General features: G+C 37.0%; 3 protein-coding genes across 4 annotated transcripts; all 3 read right to left on the bottom strand.

Moving 5' to 3' along the window:
* LOC109728834 (F-box protein SKIP31) lies at window positions 96-3,316 on the bottom strand. 2 transcript variants are annotated; one of them, XM_020259370.1, is made up of 9 exons: window positions 3,009-3,316; window positions 2,706-2,918; window positions 2,538-2,611; window positions 2,227-2,302; window positions 1,617-1,727; window positions 1,303-1,477; window positions 1,077-1,201; window positions 790-850; window positions 96-517 (listed from the first exon to the last, which is right to left on the bottom strand). In XM_020259370.1, exons 1-9 carry the CDS (start codon window positions 3,126-3,128, stop codon window positions 447-449), a joined length of 1,026 nt encoding a protein of 341 aa, XP_020114959.1. In that variant the 5' UTR covers window positions 3,129-3,316; the 3' UTR covers window positions 96-446. The 2 variants fall into 2 exon arrangements, with proteins under 2 accessions (XP_020114959.1, XP_020114960.1); XM_020259371.1 differs by having other exon boundaries at window positions 2,706-2,873; window positions 3,009-3,314.
* On the bottom strand, window positions 9,680-12,204 carry LOC109728619 (upstream activation factor subunit spp27-like). The gene is made up of 2 exons (XM_020259085.1): window positions 11,780-12,204; window positions 9,680-10,269 (listed from the first exon to the last, which is right to left on the bottom strand). Exons 1-2 carry the CDS (start codon window positions 11,993-11,995, stop codon window positions 10,141-10,143), a joined length of 345 nt encoding a protein of 114 aa, XP_020114674.1. The 5' UTR covers window positions 11,996-12,204; the 3' UTR covers window positions 9,680-10,140.
* LOC109728728 (probable chromo domain-containing protein LHP1) lies at window positions 12,586-19,099 on the bottom strand. Its single transcript, XM_020259231.1, has 5 exons — window positions 18,625-19,099; window positions 18,442-18,528; window positions 17,539-18,324; window positions 13,133-13,193; window positions 12,586-13,054 (listed from the first exon to the last, which is right to left on the bottom strand). Exons 1-5 carry the CDS (start codon window positions 18,972-18,974, stop codon window positions 13,007-13,009), a joined length of 1,332 nt encoding a protein of 443 aa, XP_020114820.1. The 5' UTR covers window positions 18,975-19,099; the 3' UTR covers window positions 12,586-13,006.

Raw genomic sequence — 19,726 nt, 5'->3', positions numbered from 1 at the left:
ATTTGGGAAGTTATCTTCGAACACAAGTAAAGCACGCTCCATGGGTGCGCGACATTTTTCACCATGAACAGCTAAATTCAAGCGCAAATGCGACAGAGTAGAAAGCAGGCCACAAGTGAGTTCACTTGAGCAGTTTTGCAATCACTATGAATATCATAACTAGTTCCTTTAACAATCACTTGCATCCTTTCTAAGAAAAAAAGGATATTACAACATTCCAGATAAAATAACCAACAAGGGAAAAAAAAAAGAGAGGAAAATCTATACAATACTATGAAAGGTTTTTAACTAACAATACTGATGGATGCTCTGGCTATTAATTTATATCGGAGTTAAACAATGATCAACCTATTTCAAGTGGTGAAGTTGGTGGTTGTTATTTCATGCAGGTTACCATCATTTCCCAGACCCATCAAAATTGGATGATCACACCACTAGAGAGTGCATCAGCAAAACCTTAAAGCTGCTTTCAGTTCCTTCTCGTCCGCGCAGTTGTAGCCCAGCAAATATGCGCGTGCTGCCCAAAACAATAGCAATAACAATATCAAATAATGACAAAACGACAAAACAGAAGAAATCAAATCTGGACAGTGATGTCAACTAAATCAACCATTTGCTCTCCATACCACACATTTCACCTTACCCCTCACTTCATTAATAAATAGAAGGGGAATGGTAAAGAAGAATATGAAAGTAGCACGAAGAGTGGCTAGAGGCACCGATTATGGAGAGTTATTTATTCTCAATCTAAAGTGTAGGTAAAACAACAAAGATTATAGCGTGACGTACCAAAGCGACCAGAACCCATAAATGGTTCTGCTTCATCCGCCACACCTCCTTGTAATGGATCCTGTCATGTACAAGAGAAGAAAACATAGTGTTATGTTAGCGTATGCCCATAACAACGAGAATACAGGATCTACCAGCTAGATATAGATCTATATGATACTCCAACTTCTGCAAGTGAAGCTTTCTCTACCAACTTAGAGCAATTTTTAGCCTCTTCATGCACCACCCACCTAATGATAGAAAATAAAATCAGGAAAGATGCACAAGTAGAATAGCACTGCACTCACCGCATCGTAGCAATCCGATTCCTCTTCAGGAGAGAGCAATCGATCAAAACAGTGTCCGGAAATAGTGCAGACAAGAAGTCCGCTAGACTGGTCCAAGATAACCTCACGGCAAGTATCATCACACACTGCACATGTAACCAATGATTAGCTGATTGCTTGCTTGGCTGCAATAATCTTTCTTTCTTCTAACTATAGCTTGAAGTGGGGAAAGGTAGGCTTGTTATACCATGCACACGGCCGGTCTTCTCACAAATGAAAACATCTCCAATCTGTGAGTAAGAGCATGTGTTTCCTGAACAAACATGGCTCCCGACTGCCTCATCAGTCAAACCTCTACTTCTTTTCCACATAGACACCTGATCTGCTACTGTTCTATCAAGGATTACTTTATCATCATTCAACTACAAAAATTCAAAGGATAATTAGCCTTTCTTGACACGTTTTACAAACACAGTCCTTTTTAGTTAGATCAAAGAGTCGAGAGATGTGGCGGCATAAACAATCTCAAGATAGAAGAGGGCGTAAGGATGTTCTTCTTACCTGTGATGGAAGGGGTGCTTGGCTTCTCTTTGCTGCTTGCATTTGAATATAATACTCCTTAAACTCTAATGGAGTGTTTCTCACAAATTCAACCATGTCCTCTTGATCGCGCTGGAGAAGAAATGGTAGGACAATACGATGTCATTGTCGACCATGCGATAGCAAGTATGCTAATGATTAGTGAACGAACATAGCTAATACACAGTTCTTGCACTGCTTCAATTCCTAGTTTGTACATGCAACCTGACATTTTATCAGAAATGCAAACTAGTGATGTTCTACTCGGTGAAAAATTTTCAATCAAATCATTCATGCAATGGAGCATAACATATAGAATGCGCACATCGCAGATAGACTGATAGAGTTTAGCTATATAGCGATGCCGCAGAAGTTATTGAACATAATCATCTTGTAAGCACAAGTAGCTTGCATAGTATTAAGGCCGCATAGTTCCAAATGAAGTTTCAGTTGGAAGTTTGCTCCTAATTCCTATAAATACACATATGCAAAGTTCTCCTCCAGTTCGAGGAGGAGAATATCATACATCCTGTTGCATTCAAGCGCAGAAGTTTTCATTTACTTTGGTAAATCAAAATTGTTCATCTCCTACCTGTATGTAGAGCTTCTTCCAAGCGCAAGACCGGAGCGTTCCATTCACAGAAGTGAGACCCCACCTCATGCAATACCTGCAAGGCAGTAGTTAATCATTGGTAGAAACTAGAATAGGAGCAACATTAGACTACAGCTATATATATATATATATATATATATATNCCACCTCATGCAATACCTGCAAGGCAGTAGTTAATCATTGGTAGAAACTAGAATAGGAGCAACATTAGACTACAGCTATATATATATATATATACACGATTGAAATGACACACAGAGAGGAAAAAAGGTGCAATTTTTTATGCTCACAGGCGACGCCAGAGGCTCTCGTCGGAGGCCGCAAAGTTCATGAATCGACAGACGAGCGAGCAGGATATTAGGTCCTGCGATTTCCATCACAAAACCCTAATGAAGTAACTCCGATTCGGACAGGAGATGCAAATCACAAGAAAAGGAACGCTTTTTTCTTTTTTTTACCTCGGAAGAGAGGAATTTGAAGATGCTGTGGAAGAGTTCGGGCGGAATCTTGCTGAAGAAGCCGCTATCGATCTGCGCCCTGCTCCGCTGCGCGTGGGAGCTCTCCGACTCTACGCGGATCCGCTTCGACGGCCTCGCCACCGCCTCCGCCGCATCTGGGGCCTCCTCCTGAGACGAATCGAGCCAATGAGGACGCGAGACGGCGAGGAAACCCTAGCCCAAACCCTAACCCTAAGACAAATTGAAGCAGGGAATCGGGGGAGAAAGGGCGAGAGAGGGCGAGAGAGAGAGAGAGAAGGGTACCTTGTGGGGGGCGGGGGCGGGGGCGGGGTCGGGGTCGCCGGAGAGGATCTCGGATTCGAGGAAGTTGGCGAGGAACTCGTCGTCGTCGTCACCACCGTCCTCGCCGACGCGATCCGCCATGGCTCAACCAATGACGAAGCCCTAATACTACCACTACTACTACTACTACTACTCACGAAACGACGAAACAAGGAGGAGGAGGAAGAAGATGAGGAGTGGGGAGGGGGAGATATAACGAACGAACGAATGAATGAATGAATGAGTGAATGGGATTAGGGGGTTCGAAGCGACGTCGATTTTGGGGTACCCTATGGCGAGCGCGTTTGCAAAATTTGCTATCGAGTGCCTATTCTGCGTGAGAATAACGCTCCAAGCCCCCTTTTTCGAGAATAAATTTACGAATTCATGATATTGTAAAATTGGTATTGTAAAAATATTACGTTATGTTTTTATACGAAATATTGTATTTCGCATGTCGTGATAAGTCGGTTATGATATATGTATTAATTTTTTTCAATCCTTTTAATTAATTTATTTTTGAAGTTATTTCTAGATATTTTTAAAATAAATATAATTTTGAAAACTTTTATTAAATTTTTATTTTTTATTATTTATTTTTTAAAAAATGATGAAAATATTTAATTTTTAACTTTTAATTTTAATTAGTTTTAACCACAATAGCCTTTTTAATAGGTAAAAATTATTTCGAATATTTTTTAGATTTTTAAAGATAAAAAATATTTAAAACCTAAAAAAAAAAAAAAAAAAAAAATAAACTATGCCAGAACTGGGCCCGGCCGGATCGGCACCGGCTGAAATTGACCGAATGCTCAGGCTCCGCCGGGCCTTGGTCGAACTGGACCCGTGGTTATTAGGCCTAAATTATGGTGGTGGCATCTATTCTCCTCCTAACTCCTGAAGGCGACGAAACGACATTGTTGACGGTCGTAACGCCTTTTTTCCCGCCCTCCTTGACACGGCAGTCACCGTAGCTATGTTTGAAGTTTGGTCACACCCCAGTGAGCTCACCCCGCCTTCACACGCGTCGCAAGATTCGCTCCAAAATATTTTTTTTGCCGGTTTTGGTCACCAAAAAGAATTCGATTGAACCCAAAGGTGAGTGTAACGCACTAAGTTGAAAGGACTATATATATAATATATATATAAATTATATATAGCTAATATTATATTATATATGAGTAGGGCTAGAATATATTTTTACAAGTATCACCCAAAGTGATACTTGTGTGTTTAGTGCCGATTTGGAGCTACGTTTATGATTACCAAGTGTGAGGCCGTTGCGATGCAAACATGGCATTAACGACCTACACACGCACTACGTAGAGACCATCACGTCAACCTCACAACTCTCTCGCATCTATAGGCTAAAAAACACAAGTACACCCAAGTTGATACTTTTACAAGTATTCTAGCTCTACTCTATATATTATATATATATTATTATATATATAATAGTATATATATTAGATGAGAGAGAAGAGGAGTTAGAGAGAGAGAGAGAGTTGGAGTTGGCTACTATTAATATGCAAATATTTATTGTTTACTTATCAGTTTTAGCCTTCTCCCCCTCTTTCCCCCCATTTCCCCCATTTGGATCAACTCTTTTTCATTCATTTCTCTATTCATATTTGGTATTTAAATACTATAACTAGTGGAGGTACAACTCACCTAGGGACGCTCAAACTCTTAACCAGACTAATATCATCCGACCTACAATTTTCATCCAAGATGTTAAAAATTTTGAAAGCAAAAATTCGTTTTTACTATTAATATTTTCAGTCCTAATTTTAGTTATTATATACTTATATATATATATATATAAGAAGATGGATATGAGATGATCATGATGATGAGATGAGAGCGGCTGGTTATGCTTCTGCGAAAGACGGAGCTCTCCGTGCTTCCAAAGTTATTTTCCATGTTCGGACTTTCAATCGACAGATCGGCTTCCAGTTAGAGTTGATCTACTCTTTCGAAGTACCTCAGAAAATAAATTTAGTGATTTTTCGATATTCATTCTACCTAGTGATCGAAGGGCCTCAAAATCAATAATTTACGGCCGTGGTGAGTGTTTGCAGTTTAACGTGCTTAGAAATATTTAAATCATCATGAAAATTTGATAGAAAATTCTTTTATACCGGTATAAAAAGTAGTCAATAACTTTGACTAAAATTTTAATGTCATATATCATATTTTGTTAAGATTTTTTATTTTCTAGCCAGTTAATTTTGTAGCCACTTCGATCACTAGGCTCAAATGATATCGAAAAATAGCAAAATTTTTTTCTAGATACTTTCAAATTACTCTAGATCAGTCTAACGGACGTTATTCTGCTCGATTCGAAAGTACGAACTCGAAACAACTTGAAGCCACGGAGCGGCTCCATTACTTCAGAAGCACACCAGAGCATCTTTACATATTATATATTATACTAGTTTTATAGTGCACGTGCACATGCACGTAACATTTAATTAAATTAAATTTATATTAATATTTGAAATTTAAGTAATTTATTGGTGGTATAAATTATTTATCAGTTAATTTTTTTACTAACATAATTTTTTTATTTGGTATCCAAAGTTTTAAATAATTTAAGAATAATTCTAAATTTTAAATTAAATAATTCGAGATTTATAATTTATGAATAAAACTTCAAATTTTGAAATTCAATTTTGAATCCATAATTTCATAATAACATAATTTATTAAAGAGATTAATCGTATTTATCTCCCATCTATTTTTTAAATTGAATATTTTCAAGTTAATTATTATTTTCAATTTGATAATACTGTTTACACACCCAAAATATTAAAATTAATTAATGTAATTCAAATTTTCTGATTGAAATATTAATCACATTTGAATTATAATACCAATTTTAAATTAAAGTTGATTTTGATAAGCTTATTAAACTTTTATGTTTTCAACTAATTTTTTTAATTAGCTAATTGAGAGATGTTAGATACAATAATATTTTCAATGTTTGCTGTATAGAATTTTTCTGTTTTTGTATAAGATGGAGTATTATTTTATGGGTGCGCTTATGAAAATATTCTACAGCAAATATTCTTGACGTTGATCAAAAATTTTGGATTAAGTATAAATGTTCTTTCTTTCTCGCCAATGAAATGCAATATTTTTTCGACTAAAAAAATGATTTTTTGGTCAATAAATAAATTATTGAATAATTATCTTCAAATCAATAGTCAATTTTGTGATCATATCTTATCTACAAATTTAAAATTTTAAATTGTAAATTATTATGTTATATTTATGATAAATTCTCATATTTCAAATATCGAATAGGTAAAATTGAGATAATTTTTATATATTCACCTTTTAAAAATAATGTTTAAATATTATAATGCAGAGAGTTTATGTGATTGGATATTTATACAGGTCGGGTGTGGGATATTATGTGTGCGAGAAATAAAATATTTAGAAAATGCTCAATTATTATTTGTTATTAAATATGACTATTATGTGAGCGGCTGGTTATTAGAAAGTCATTGATATGTGCGTTTATAAAATGTAAAATTTGTTACGGGGCAATTTAGGTAAAAAGTGACAGATACTTAATTCGTCAGTCATTGGATTAGATCGAATGACTAAGAATTAATATATTTTATGATAATTAAAAAATAAAATAAAAATTATACGACTGTCATTTATTCTAGGAATTATATTAATAGGGATCGGCATTTTAGGAAAGAGGAAAAAATTTAAAACTCACGCTAAGTAGTATAGATATAGATATAGAGAGAGAGAGAATAAGGTTCATGAGAATAAGTTCTTAGTATTCATAAGTTAATTTTTATGATAAAATTTTTGAATCGATAATCCACACCGTTAAATATAATTTAGAGTATTTAAAATTTTGAAAAAAATAAAGTTACTAATTTTTTGAAATAAAAATAAAGTATATCAAGCCGACATAAAAAAAAAAAGTCAAAATTGAACGACGTCTAAAAATAGATGATCGGATCTCTTAATTTAAGATGAAAGTTATTGATCTTTATCTAGATAATGTTCAGAGATATAAAACAGGCTGAGCGGCACTCTAGGCTGGGCCTTGGCACGGCACGGAGCGGCACGAAGACTCAAATTTGAAAAGGCTCAACCCGGCCCGGCCCAAACAATCGGGAGACGGGAGCCCAAGCCTAGCTTTCTATGCCCACATAATTCATAATTTTTTCTGAGATTTATGAATTTTTTAAACTTTTATTCAATTATTTTTCAAAATTTAAAAATTCTGTATAAATAAATTTTTTTAACCATAACAACCTATTAATAGTTAAAAAATATTTGATTTTTTACTTTTTTTATCTTTGAAGACAAAAATTTTAGGAAAAACTTCAAAAAACCCTCTTGTGGTTTCGTAGTTTCTCACTTTGCCCCCCTGTGGTTTAAAATGTATCAATTTGACCCCCCGTGGTTTCTTTTTTCTCTTTTTCTTATCAATTTCATTAATTTTTTTTCTTAAATCAGTGATAAGGTTAAAATTAAAGGGTATTAAAGTGAATATTTGATAAATCTAGATAGGTATCTGAAGTTTTTTGTATATAATTTAATGAAATATTAACGAAAAAACTACCGAAAAGATAAAAATGAAACCACAGGGGGGTAATTTGATATATTTTAAACTACAAGGGGGCAAAGTGAGAAACTACGAAACGACAGGAGGGTTTTTTAAAGTTTTCCCAAAATTTTAAAACTTTTTTTTTAAAAAAAATACAAGCCTAGCACGGACATGAGGGCCGTGCTGGGCTAAGGGTCTACAATTTTGTCTCGGCCCAGCCCGGCCTGGCTGGTCACGTTCCACTTTGTAACCGGGCCGGGCCGGTCTAGGCCGGGGTCAGGCCTATTGAGTACGGTCACCACCAGTGTGCTCACCTCCCTTCACATTATCGCTCTGCTCGCACCAAAATATTTATTTTGCGGTTTGGCGTCTAAAATAATGAGGGGTCACCAAAAACGAACGGTGACTGTACCGCGCGAGTTGGAGGGCGAATGGGCGATACAGGGGCAGCATAGTATATATTTTATGGATAATAATGAGGCAGATTTTTATACTTTTTAGTTTAATACACACATACTTCAACTTTAAACTCGTCAGAATTTTAAAAATATACAAATATATTCAATATATATATATATATATTAAAAAATTAATTAAATAATTATTGTCGGTGATAATTATTTAAATTTGAATTAGGGCATGATAAATATTTTTTTCTATAAAATGCGACATATGAATTTATCTTTTTTAAAATTTTAAATTTTTTTGTAAATTTTAGATAAACAGATCCTTTTTTGACAAAAAAGTAATTTTGGTTTCTCTTCTTTTTTCTTTTTTTTTTACGTAAAAATAAATAACGTAACGAGATTATTACAATATTAACGACTAATTTAGTTGTTATATTAATACTTTATTGATTGTAACTAACAATCAAATTTAAATTTAATTTAACATATATATTTAATTTTAATCTTATTTAATTATTTCATCTTAGATTTATAGTTGAAATTTAATTTTTATATATATATATATATATTTATATAATCAATTATATAGTTATTGCTATGAGTAACTATTCAAATTTGAGCTAGGATGCGACAGATATTTTCTAACAAAATATGACAGATAAATTTTAGTAATAAACAAACTGATCCAAAAAAAAAAGCCCCGTAAATTTCGTATTTGGGCCGGGTGAAGGCCCACATATTTGGGCCAGTAGTCAATAGATTCGGCCCGTATTGCATCCAGATTCGGTCCGTGTATTGGGCCGGGACACATTCTGATGGATAGTTCAAATCAGTGGCTTCGGGAGTCTGGTCACCTCCAGTAAGCTCACCTCCCCTGCAGCATCAGCCCTTTTGCCGCAAAACAATTTTTTTCGTATAGTTTTTATCAGAAAACGCAGAGGTTAGGCTTCGGGGGCGGTGACCGTACACACACACACACACACACATATATATATATATATATATATATATATATGTTGAACGAATTTTTTGAGTTCATAATTTTTAAATATATTTTATTTTGAATTTGGGTAAGTCGATAAATTCATTTTTATTGTGAAAAAAATAGTTTGATTTCAAATTTTTTACGCAAAATAAGTAACATAACAAAATAAGCTTTTCATTTTTTTCTTTCCTCTAAGGGATAATAATTTTAGAAATATTTCATAGCCTTTTTATTTTAGATGAATATTATTAGTTATTTTAATCCTATCTACTAATAATTTTTAGTTGTTATATTAACTTCTTATTGATCACAACCAACAATCAAATTTAAACTTTATTTCAAATGTGTATATATATTTTTAATCTCATTTGATGCAATATTTTTTATTTCGTAATCTCATTTGTATGATGTGAAACATATATTTAAAATATTTATGATAAACATCAATAACGAATAAAATTAATATTATGAGGAAGCTGTAGCCGTACATTATTCCAGTCGATAGTGAGAAAAAATAAATAATAATAACAATAACAACAACAACCCATAATAAGTCACATTAATGTAGAGTGTGCAATGCGAGGCATAACTAAAAGCATGCCTGTAGTTTCTGAAACTGTTGCAAACTTTTGCTGCATCAAATGCATCTACTTGTGAAACCAACTGAAGGATATGCTTATACCAAACAAAATAATAAGATCAATACTAACATTGCTCTGTGAGGAGTATCATCTGAGAAAACACCTATTACAGCTGAAGCTTCTAATGCTTCTTTCTCCAGCACGACTTCGCCATTCATCACACAAAGCAATCGAAATGATACTTTATAGATAATTCAAAATGCAAGCAAACTCTATGTAAACAAACTTCAAACTGACACACTACATCACAAGTTTTCGCAGCCATGATCCAGAAGCAGGAAATGCATAGCAACAAAACCCTAATAACAGGTCCACATTCAAAGCAAAATAAAAGTAGAGGCTGCAACATTTTGTACAGGAACACTTGTTAATGAACCTAAATCCTGCTCGTGTGAGTAAAATACTCCATCGAGATTACACCGACGACTTTAGCAACAACCTTGATGACATGGATCATAGGAAGAAACCACAAAATAGTCAGACTCCTAGGTGAATAGGTTTAGTTGGGGGATTTCAGGAAATGAGCGGAGAGCAGTCTTGCAATTTCCATCATCCCAACCTTGTCCTTCCCATCAAATATGCTCTTCAGCTTCTCGTCACAGCGAATCTCCCTCTTGTTCTCTGGATTCTGCACACGATCAAAATTTCCTTCAAATGTAATCTCATGTAAGACTATACATCAGGTTACACGAACTTACTAATACAAATCAAACAATCAATATCACGAATAACACAACATTTGTATAAATCATTGATGCAGCAAAAATCCTTATAGGCCTATTTGCATGTTGGAACATGTTACTCAATGATAGCTGTAGCCGTGTGGAGTTTTTTTTTCATGTTTGTACCCTAAAAGCATTAGTCCATTGCAAGGACCTCGTAATCATGATCTTTTAGGATAATTATATTCCACCTATGGGGTGATTTATCATATTCCCAATTAAAAAAATGCTTTTGAGGCCATAAATAATATGCAGTTGTAGACGTCCATTCATACTAGCTATCAACTAATGAGCATTTCTCATGACCCTTTAGCAAATAACAAGGATGTGCTGAACAAGATGTTCACGCATCCATTCATACTACCTCTTTAAAGTTTGAACTTCACAATTCTGAGCTTGTAAGGCTTCATGCATACATGTTTTTCTTCTTTCAGTTTCCTTTTTGAGTTTTTTGCTTTGCATTTAGATAAGGGGTGTGGTGTCTAGATAATTGATGTCGCTTTTACCTATCAGAGAGAAATTTTCTTAGCAATTTATTATTCATACAAGTAAAACACAAATTGATTGCAATCCGTAGGAATGTTAAATAATAGGTAAAAATATATAAAAGTTACTTGAAGCATATAGACCATTTCGATTCGACTGCCAAACTTTTCAAAATTTTGCTTTTAGTACCCAATCTTTTAATTTGTTTAATTTAAGTCATTTCATCACTCTTCCGATACAAAATTTAAGCTAATTACTTCATATAATAAATTTATAGTTGCATGAACGCATTCAAATTATAAGATTAAAGAGTCATTAACTGGCTTAAGGCAAATAAATTAAAAGCTTCGGTAGCAAAATCATAAAACTTTTAAGGATTAGGTAGCCAGATTAAAATAGGTGATAGCTGAGGCGAGTTCGATACATTTTACCAAATATAAATTGAAGCATCACAGTATCAATCACCACCTACCACCAACTCTTAACTTAATTCCACATTCTTATCCTACAGTGTTAGATCACCGAATCCAGGCCAAGCCACACAAACTCAAAAATTGTCATATAGCCTAAGAAATATACGCGAAAGAATTTTTTTTTAAAAAAATTCAAAACATAGCCCTCCTAAGCTCCATGTTGGATGCCCTTCATCAAACAAAACTTTCCTGAAAATCATGCTATAAGAAAGAAAATGCTCAAGCAGAAGAAACGAGGACCTCAAGCATAAACCCCCATTTCCAGTAGATACATCAGAAACTATATAGAAACAAATAAATGCAAGAAAAAGGAAAGAAACGAAGACACAACAACACAGACACACAGATTATATCCCCTAAAACACCTAAACCCTAAACCTTATACCCCAAAACACTAAACCCTAAACCCTAAACGAGAGAGAGCGAGAGATGAGGATGATGATGATGATGTTGATACCTGGAGGCCGTGAGCCTTGATGTGGTCCCAGACCTTCTTGACGGCCTCGGAGCGGGAGATCTCGGGGACGCCCACGAACCTCCGCATCACCGGCGACACCGGCACCGGCTTCAGTATCCCCCCCGAGCTCGCCTTCTTCGCCGGCGCCGACGCCGACGCCTCCTTCGCCTTCGCCGCCGACATCAGAGCCCTGCAGACCCCGAAAACCCTAGACATCGCCTCCCTTTTTTTTCTCCCGCCCTCTCTCTCTCTCTCTCTCCTTTTTCGCTCGCTCGAGGAGGGGAATGGGGGGAAATTAAAGAAGTGTGTGTGTCTCTGTGTGTGTGAGTGAGAGATAGAGAGAGAGAGAGAGAGAGAGAAGGGAGAGAGAGAGGCGCGGGGGTTTCCGAGGCGCACCCCAAAAATGTGGCCCCGCACCCCAGATTCAAATTCTAGTGTGGACCCCAGTCACAGCTGCAGGAGTGTCAATTTGAATTATTTTCGTCTACTTTATAGAAAGTTTTATAAAATTATTTTTCATTATAGATTTAAGTGTCTTTTGGATTTTCATAAGTATATATATTATTAAATTAATTTTACTTACATATCTTTTTATCGAAATTTTTGGTGGTAACAGGATTTGTCGTCAAATGATAAATTTTAATTCAGACTTGGAGTGCATGGATAATTTTTTTTTAAAAAAAAAACCACTTATATTCATGTCTTTTGAATACAAATATTTCCTTGGTACTAATTCAGAGGAGACTCTGTACTAATTAATTATCAAACATCAAATATGTACTGAGAGAGAGAGAGAGAGAGAGAGATTTAGCAACAAAGTAAATTGCATTTACAAGCTAACCAGTCCATTATCCTTCAGACATAGGGACCATTAGAATGACCAAAGATGATTTACAAGAAATGTCACAATTGGAAAAAAATATATATATAGATTACAGCACTCAGTTTATCTCATCTTGTTGCCTTGGTACCCAAACTATACTACTATAACAAGGTGAGCCACTCACTACAAAGAACTTTTCACAGAGAAGATTGTTCCGACAGCCGCAGAACAGACGAATTAGAAGATCAAATAAAAGCTACCCAGGCGAATAATACGCGGGCGTTGTCCTACTCAAAAGGGAAAACACAATGCCTGCTACAAAATTGCCTCCGCAAGCAATATGATGGGTACAACGAGACCCGCAGATTCTGCATCAGATTTGCTCGACTTGCTCCGCCAATTCATCATGAATTCGGATTATACCGAATATGCTGCTCGTAGAAGTTAATTAGCTGCCACAAGTGTTGATAATTTATTAAGTTTCTGACCTTTCACTGAAATGAAAGAACTGAGAGAGGATAGTAGCTTACCACCAGCGGGTAATTGGCCTTCAGTTCCTTGTCATCCACCAGCACTTCTTTCCCATCAGACCTGCGAAAGACCAATTTTGATCTTTTAAATTTCCCACATAACCAACAATTTTTTTTAAAAAAATTAAAAGCAAAAACATCAACATTTAATTACATTGTATTTCAGTGACCTTTCTCGTCACTCGGCCATATATGAACTTAGTTGCGAAAACCATTTTATTGTGGCTGGATTGATGAGAGGCAAGCAAAGGAACTTGCATAATGATAGAGGGATAAATGGAGTACATCCCAATCAGGTTGAGATTTTACTCTATGGGATACTGACGCAGGTAATCGCTAATTACCAACAGAACTAGCTTTCTTATAGTTTTCTTTTCTTTTCTGTATCTAGTTGTTTTGAAAAAAATTCAAATCAGTTCAAGTATTCGATCTTGCCGAATCCAATCATCCTAAGTCAAAGCCTGCCCATTCATCCCCAGCCACTATGCGTCAAAAGCGACTTCATTAGAGCTTCCTTTCCTATCTGGGAAATTCTCTTAGATTATAAAAATTGAGCAGTTATATTGGTGTCATTGGAAAACCTTTGAGAATCCAGTTTAATCTCCTGAAAGAATTTAGAACTCTCCCTTTTCTTCTGTCCTCCTTTCTCTGCACCACAGTCCTGAATCTTATTCTATACCTGTAGGTGGTCCCTTCTCTCTCTTCCTTCATTTTCTTTTCCCTCATTATTGTATTTCCTAGCAAAAAAAGCGACAGCTAGGCGACAGCTCAAAAGTGACTTAGACTACATAAGGTAAAATCATGGTGATTCCGTGAAGCTTTGTGAACTCTTCTAGGCACCTGTTGAGCAATAACCAAGCATCGAAACTATTCAAATTCTAACAAAGGATAGTATTGTTTGGCTACAGTTAAATTCTAGACCTGAAATGTCACTAGCTCCAAATTTAGCATGTCCTTCATCTTACACATGCTGTTGCTGATCAAATATAAGTCATTGCTTGATACTCAAATAATTTCTTTCAAAAATAGTGGAGTATTAGTTGATTTTCTAGTATATTTTCTAGTTGATTACTATTGCCTGGAGAAAAAATGACAGAATTCTAATGATTTCACACTACTTAGTTGCTCCTCAGAAAAAAGTTTGATGACAACTTTGCAATTCAATTTTGCCAGTCTCTTTTTCCTTTTTAGATAGAGAAAAACTATTCCAAGTTTTCCTCTTTGATTCATAGATAGAGCTTATTAGTTAGTTTGGTACCATAGCATCGTAGGAATTACAAAAGACTCACACCTATCATCCACGACGCTGGTATTTAAGGCACGTCATTGCCATGATTTGAAAGTTTTTCCCAACTCAAAAGCAGCACTTTAAAGATGTGATACATACAAGATTTTGAAGATGTAACTGGATTATATATCTAACTGGATTATATGAAATACCATTTAACTACCTTGAGACGGTAAGAGAGAGAAAAACTACCTTGACACGGTAAGATAGATACAACTTAAAAGCAGAATAGGTATATCTAACTGGATTATATGAAATACCATTTAACTACCTTGAGACGGTAAAATAGAGAAAAACTATTAATGATGGGAAATAAGTACCCAAGGAGTGCCTTCACTATTATTGCTTCAACAAAATAGACTAACGATAATGAGTCATTACACAGCACTATAGCATTATGGAGAAAAAAGGGAGAGTTATTGGAACATTGTATAAGAATCATATAGCATAGGGCTAGAATTTCTAAAAAGACAAATATCACAGTGGGCATCCCCCAGAATAAGGGTGTTGAGGTTGGTATAGATGGCATCATAAATGTTTTATCCACAAGTCAGATGTAGAGCTAATAAATCATAATTTCCTTGAAAATCAACCTAAAGCGAACCTAGTTCAAAATACAGCTAAACAAGGAAAAGGAATCCAGGAAGACAATGCTAAACAATTAGATTTAGACTGTTCATTATCTGTTACTTATTTCTTTCTTCTTGATTTAACAAACCTTGAGTATTATTTAATTACCTGCTAGCAATCCTATTGAGTATTAAGCTTTGCTGACAAATTCCTAGCTAAGACAATTTAAAGACAGAGAAGCCACCTTTTGTTAAACATAGTTGACTGGCTTGAAATTAGGAAATCTTCTTTCAAGTATGCTGTATAAACTGTTTCACAGTATACAAACATAAGCTAGAACAAATTTCCTTACTTTATTTCCGAAAAGAAAACACTAAAAAGTGGCATAGACTACAGCAAACAATTAACAATATATAGGAGGTATAATTGTACATTGTCAGCACGGTGGGAAACTTAGATGTGAACCGTGGTATGCTAAAGTCTACTGTCTAATCTTTCATTAATATGTAAGAATGTCGTGATTCATCTTCAGTTCTCTGATTTAACCTCATGCTCCCTTGCTAGCAAAATGGCTAGAAAAAATTCTACGAAATCTCAAAAGCCAAATGGAAATACAAAAAACTATTTAGGAGAGCCTCTCTAAAATGAATGAGCACGAGATTTAATTGCATGCTGCTAGACAAGAATGCCAGGTGGCTAGGATATTGCAAACAGCTTTTACAAGATGTTGCACACTGCCCATATGATAAGTAACATAGGACGCCCTCGAATTTTTTTCTTTCTAGAAAACTAGACAATTTTGGCTGCAATCTTTTATCCTAACTAAATTACCGCATGGGACCTTTCACAAGATAGTTTCTTTTAATTGACGAATCTTCACTCCTAGTTAATTGGTGGTAAGAGTAAGAAGTCCAACAATTTTAAGGAATGCCATGTCTAATCTTCCTACCTCTAGAAGCCATCTCTTGGTTATACTGAATCAATCCTTTAAGCAAGCGTACTTTGTAGTGTGTACTAATTCTTAGCTTAGCCGCACGCCTAGGCACCTAGGTGCAAGGCCAGTGCAAGGCCCATTGGCCTGCGCCTAGGCAGCCCCTAGGCGGTGATCTTGCCTAGATGCGCACCTAGGTCTAGGCGCAAGGCACTGCCTAGGCGCGCTTTATGTATATTGTATAGTGGGTTTGGATCCATATGTAATATATGTGTGTAATGGGTTTTGATTCACATTTTTATTGGTCTAATGGGTTTAAACAATTAAAAATAAACCCTAGAACCCCAAACTAACGTGTTAGAAACCTAAAAGTTGATCATTCTTTCTCCCTGTCTATCTTTGTGGCACTCACCTCCGCTCCCTCCCTCCTCTGTCACCTTGCTCCTCGGCTCCTCTCCTCCTCTTTATCTCTTTAAATGTTTTGGACATCAAAGTTTCCAATATATTTCTGCCGTTGTGTATTACTAGTTAACTTTATTCAGGTCTTTATCCAGAGACAACAGGTATTTTATTTTTCACTTTTACATGTGTAAATTTGTTTTTTAACATTATCATACATGTCGTTTGGTTTCTTTTCTTCTCTTTTTTTTCTCTCTCTTTTTTCTGAAAACGTGATTATTTGGTTATTTATGAAATGTTTACTGCGATAATATGATCTTAAAGAGTCTTTAGCACTATTTAACAATTGTTTGGAAAGTATATTAAAAGAGTGTCTTGTTTATTTTAAAATTTTATGGATATGTGCGCCTGACCTTGCTTAGGCGCATGCCTGCGCCTTGCACCTAGGCTCTAACAACTCTTTGCACCTTAGTGCGTCTTCAGCTTTTTCTAACACCGGTAATTACTATTAAAAGATTGGTGTAAGGTCTTTCAAATTAGAACTTGCGAACCGATTCGTGGATCACTAGCAAATCGGAATGACAAAACAGGCAATTCATCCTAGTTTTTTTAATCAATATGGGATCATATAGAATATAGGTAGAAATATATACACATATATTTAAGTTTATGAGTATATATAAATGCATTAATAGTTTGCTTATTTACATTTCATGAGTCAAGTAAATGCTTTCTATTCCTAGAAGCGTGTCAAAGAAAACTACCCTCATCGTACCATGTTCTACAAGAAGTGGACTTCTGCGGTCCGGTTCAAGTTTCACAAACCATATCTAACCGCATTTTAGGTAATTGTCATCTTTTCTGCTATAGTTATTATTGTTATCACTAAAGCTGAGTGTTGAGACGAAGCATCTACATAAAGTATGCCTAACCAGCGTAGGAAAGTACTTCATATCCAAGTCATGAACCAAAAGCTAAAAAAAGCACGTCGGAAACAATGCAAAAGCAACAATATGAAAGCTATATGAGTTTCTAGTTCCCAGAATTGCACCGATTTACGTATGTAGAAGCAGATTTGGCAGCATAAATAGCTGGAACGCGTCACTAAGTTGAAATAGTTAAAGGATCTTCAATCACAATTAAAGCCAACCTAATTTAGAAGGACAAATAACGACAAGAGCAACAACATAACGGCACTAACGAACAGTTAAAGCAGACCTGAGCGCCTTGAATGTTATGGACACTTCTTGCACGTCATTTGTAATGGAAGCGAAGTACCGCACAGGCTTAATGATTTTGGTGATAGAAACTTGGTTACTACACTCATCCAGCTTGTTCTTGTCGCCGGTGTCATCTTCAGTGGAATCGACATCTTCATTCCCAGCCTTCTCACCTCTCCCGCCTCTCTCCGCACCGTTCTGCACCGAATCCACCTTGAACCTTCTAACACAGCCGGACTTCCTCCTCTTCGCACCTGTCACTTGATTGCCCTGTTGGGACAGCGCGGGCTGAGCGCTCTCGATCTTCGAAAATCCATCGGTGGGGCCCTCCTCCTCCTGACGGCCGGGTAAGCTAATAGAGATTACTCCCTGCGGCATAGATTTCGGCCCCTCCTGCTCCGAGGCAGCAGGCACTGCACTCTTACTCATCTGCTCATCCTCCCGAACTTCTCGAGGAGGCCCATTGGCTACGGCCTCATCATCAGCTGAATTCTTCTTTCCGTTATTGTTACTCTTCTTTTTCTTCTTCTTCTTCTTCCTTTTCTTCTTATTATTGGTGTCTTTATTGGTCTCTACACCTACCAAGCCCTCCTCCCGTCCGGCAGCAATGCAAGCTTCGGTCGTCATGTCCCTGCCGTCTCCGTCGACTACGGCAACCGAAGCTGGATGCTCGGCGGGGGATTTGTCGGCAGCTGGTGCGGAGGAGGAGCGCTTCTTCTTGGCGATGAAGTGCGGGGCCCCGCGCTTGCGCCGGCGCTTCCGGGAAGATCTGGGGAATCGCGACCTGCAATTGAGTTGCCATCACTCAAATCTCTCAACAGCAGAAGCAAATGGCGAGTGAAAGGGCAGGGGCAGAGTACGAGAACGGAAATGGAAGGAGAGTGATAAAAGTAATAAGCACCTCTCTTCGAAGGCCTCGATCATGTCCTTGCACGACTCGATGTTGTCGTAGGGCTCCCATGTGTTCGCCGATTCCGGCCATCCACGCCTTCGATAATGATGATGATGATGACGATGAAGAAACCAAAGGAGGTAAAGCTATAAAAGTAGATCAAAACAACAAAAGTAATAGTTGATGGTATACCATTTGATGAGGTACTGGGTTTGGCCCTTGCGAACCCTCTTCTTCCTGATGTCTTCGATCTCGTAGAAACCATCTTCGAGCTTCGGCGCTCCCCGATCCTCCTCCTCCTCCTTACCCTCCTCTTCTCCTTTCTCCTCCTCCTCCTCCTCCTCCTCCTCCTCCTCCTCCTCTTCTTCTTCTTCTTCTTCTTCTTCTTCTTCTTCCTCTTCTTCTTTCTCCTCCTCCTCTTCCTCCTCTTCGTCGTCGTCGTCCTCCTCCTCCTCCTCCTCCTCCTCCTGCGGCTTCTGCTTCTGGTGGTGCTCTGCGCCAACCTCCGCCGCGATCTTCTTCTTCTTCCTGGCGCCCCTCATCGCATCGCTCTCCTCTTCTCCTCCTCCTCCTCCTCCTCGGCCGCAAAAATGGCGATGGTCGAAGAGAGAGAGAGAGAGAAGGAGAGGGAGAGTGCAGGGACCACGCGAAGAGGGATGCGATGCGGGAGACTTGTTGCGAAACGAAACGCAACGCTTCAAACACCGACAAACGCGATGCGGCCCGGTTCGGTAAAGAATCTTCTTGGGCTTAGTTTTTCTAAGGCCTAATTACGTTCATCAAGCACGTATGGATATTGTCCCGTGAGTTGCATCGCCCGTGTTGACACTGGTCGACCGTAATTAAATCGATCTATAGCAAGTGTGTCAAGTTGGTCTCAGGCCGAAATTGGGCTCACTTTTGGCCCAAATTAACTTTTAATTGCAAGCCTACTCTCCGAGAGAACACTCTTGGGTTTGAATCCCAAGGCCCAAGATGTGTGGGCTTGACCTGTGCCATCCAATGGGGGCTCTTTTGGTACTTCATATTTTGTTAGTAAATTCGCCAATTATTCACGAATTTTTGAAGAAACGAATTAAACGACCAAATTCGTATTTTTCTCAAAAATTCGGGAAAAAACACGATTTTGATAAAAATACTTATTCGCGTATTATACGCGCGCGCCGAATTATTCGGCCAAAAAGAGGCTACCCGCGCCGCCAATGGGGGCTCTTTTGGTACTCCATATGCATTTTGAACGCTGAGTCAACTCCAAATGTCTTTGTCTTACCACCATTATATTACTCGGGCTTAG

Source organism: Ananas comosus, linkage group 24 (genome assembly GCF_001540865.1).
Source record: "Ananas comosus cultivar F153 linkage group 24, ASM154086v1, whole genome shotgun sequence".
Lineage (NCBI taxonomy): Eukaryota > Viridiplantae > Streptophyta > Magnoliopsida > Poales > Bromeliaceae > Ananas > Ananas comosus.
Note: the sequence above shows the minus strand (reverse complement) of the source record. Positions and strands in the feature narration are given on the sequence as shown.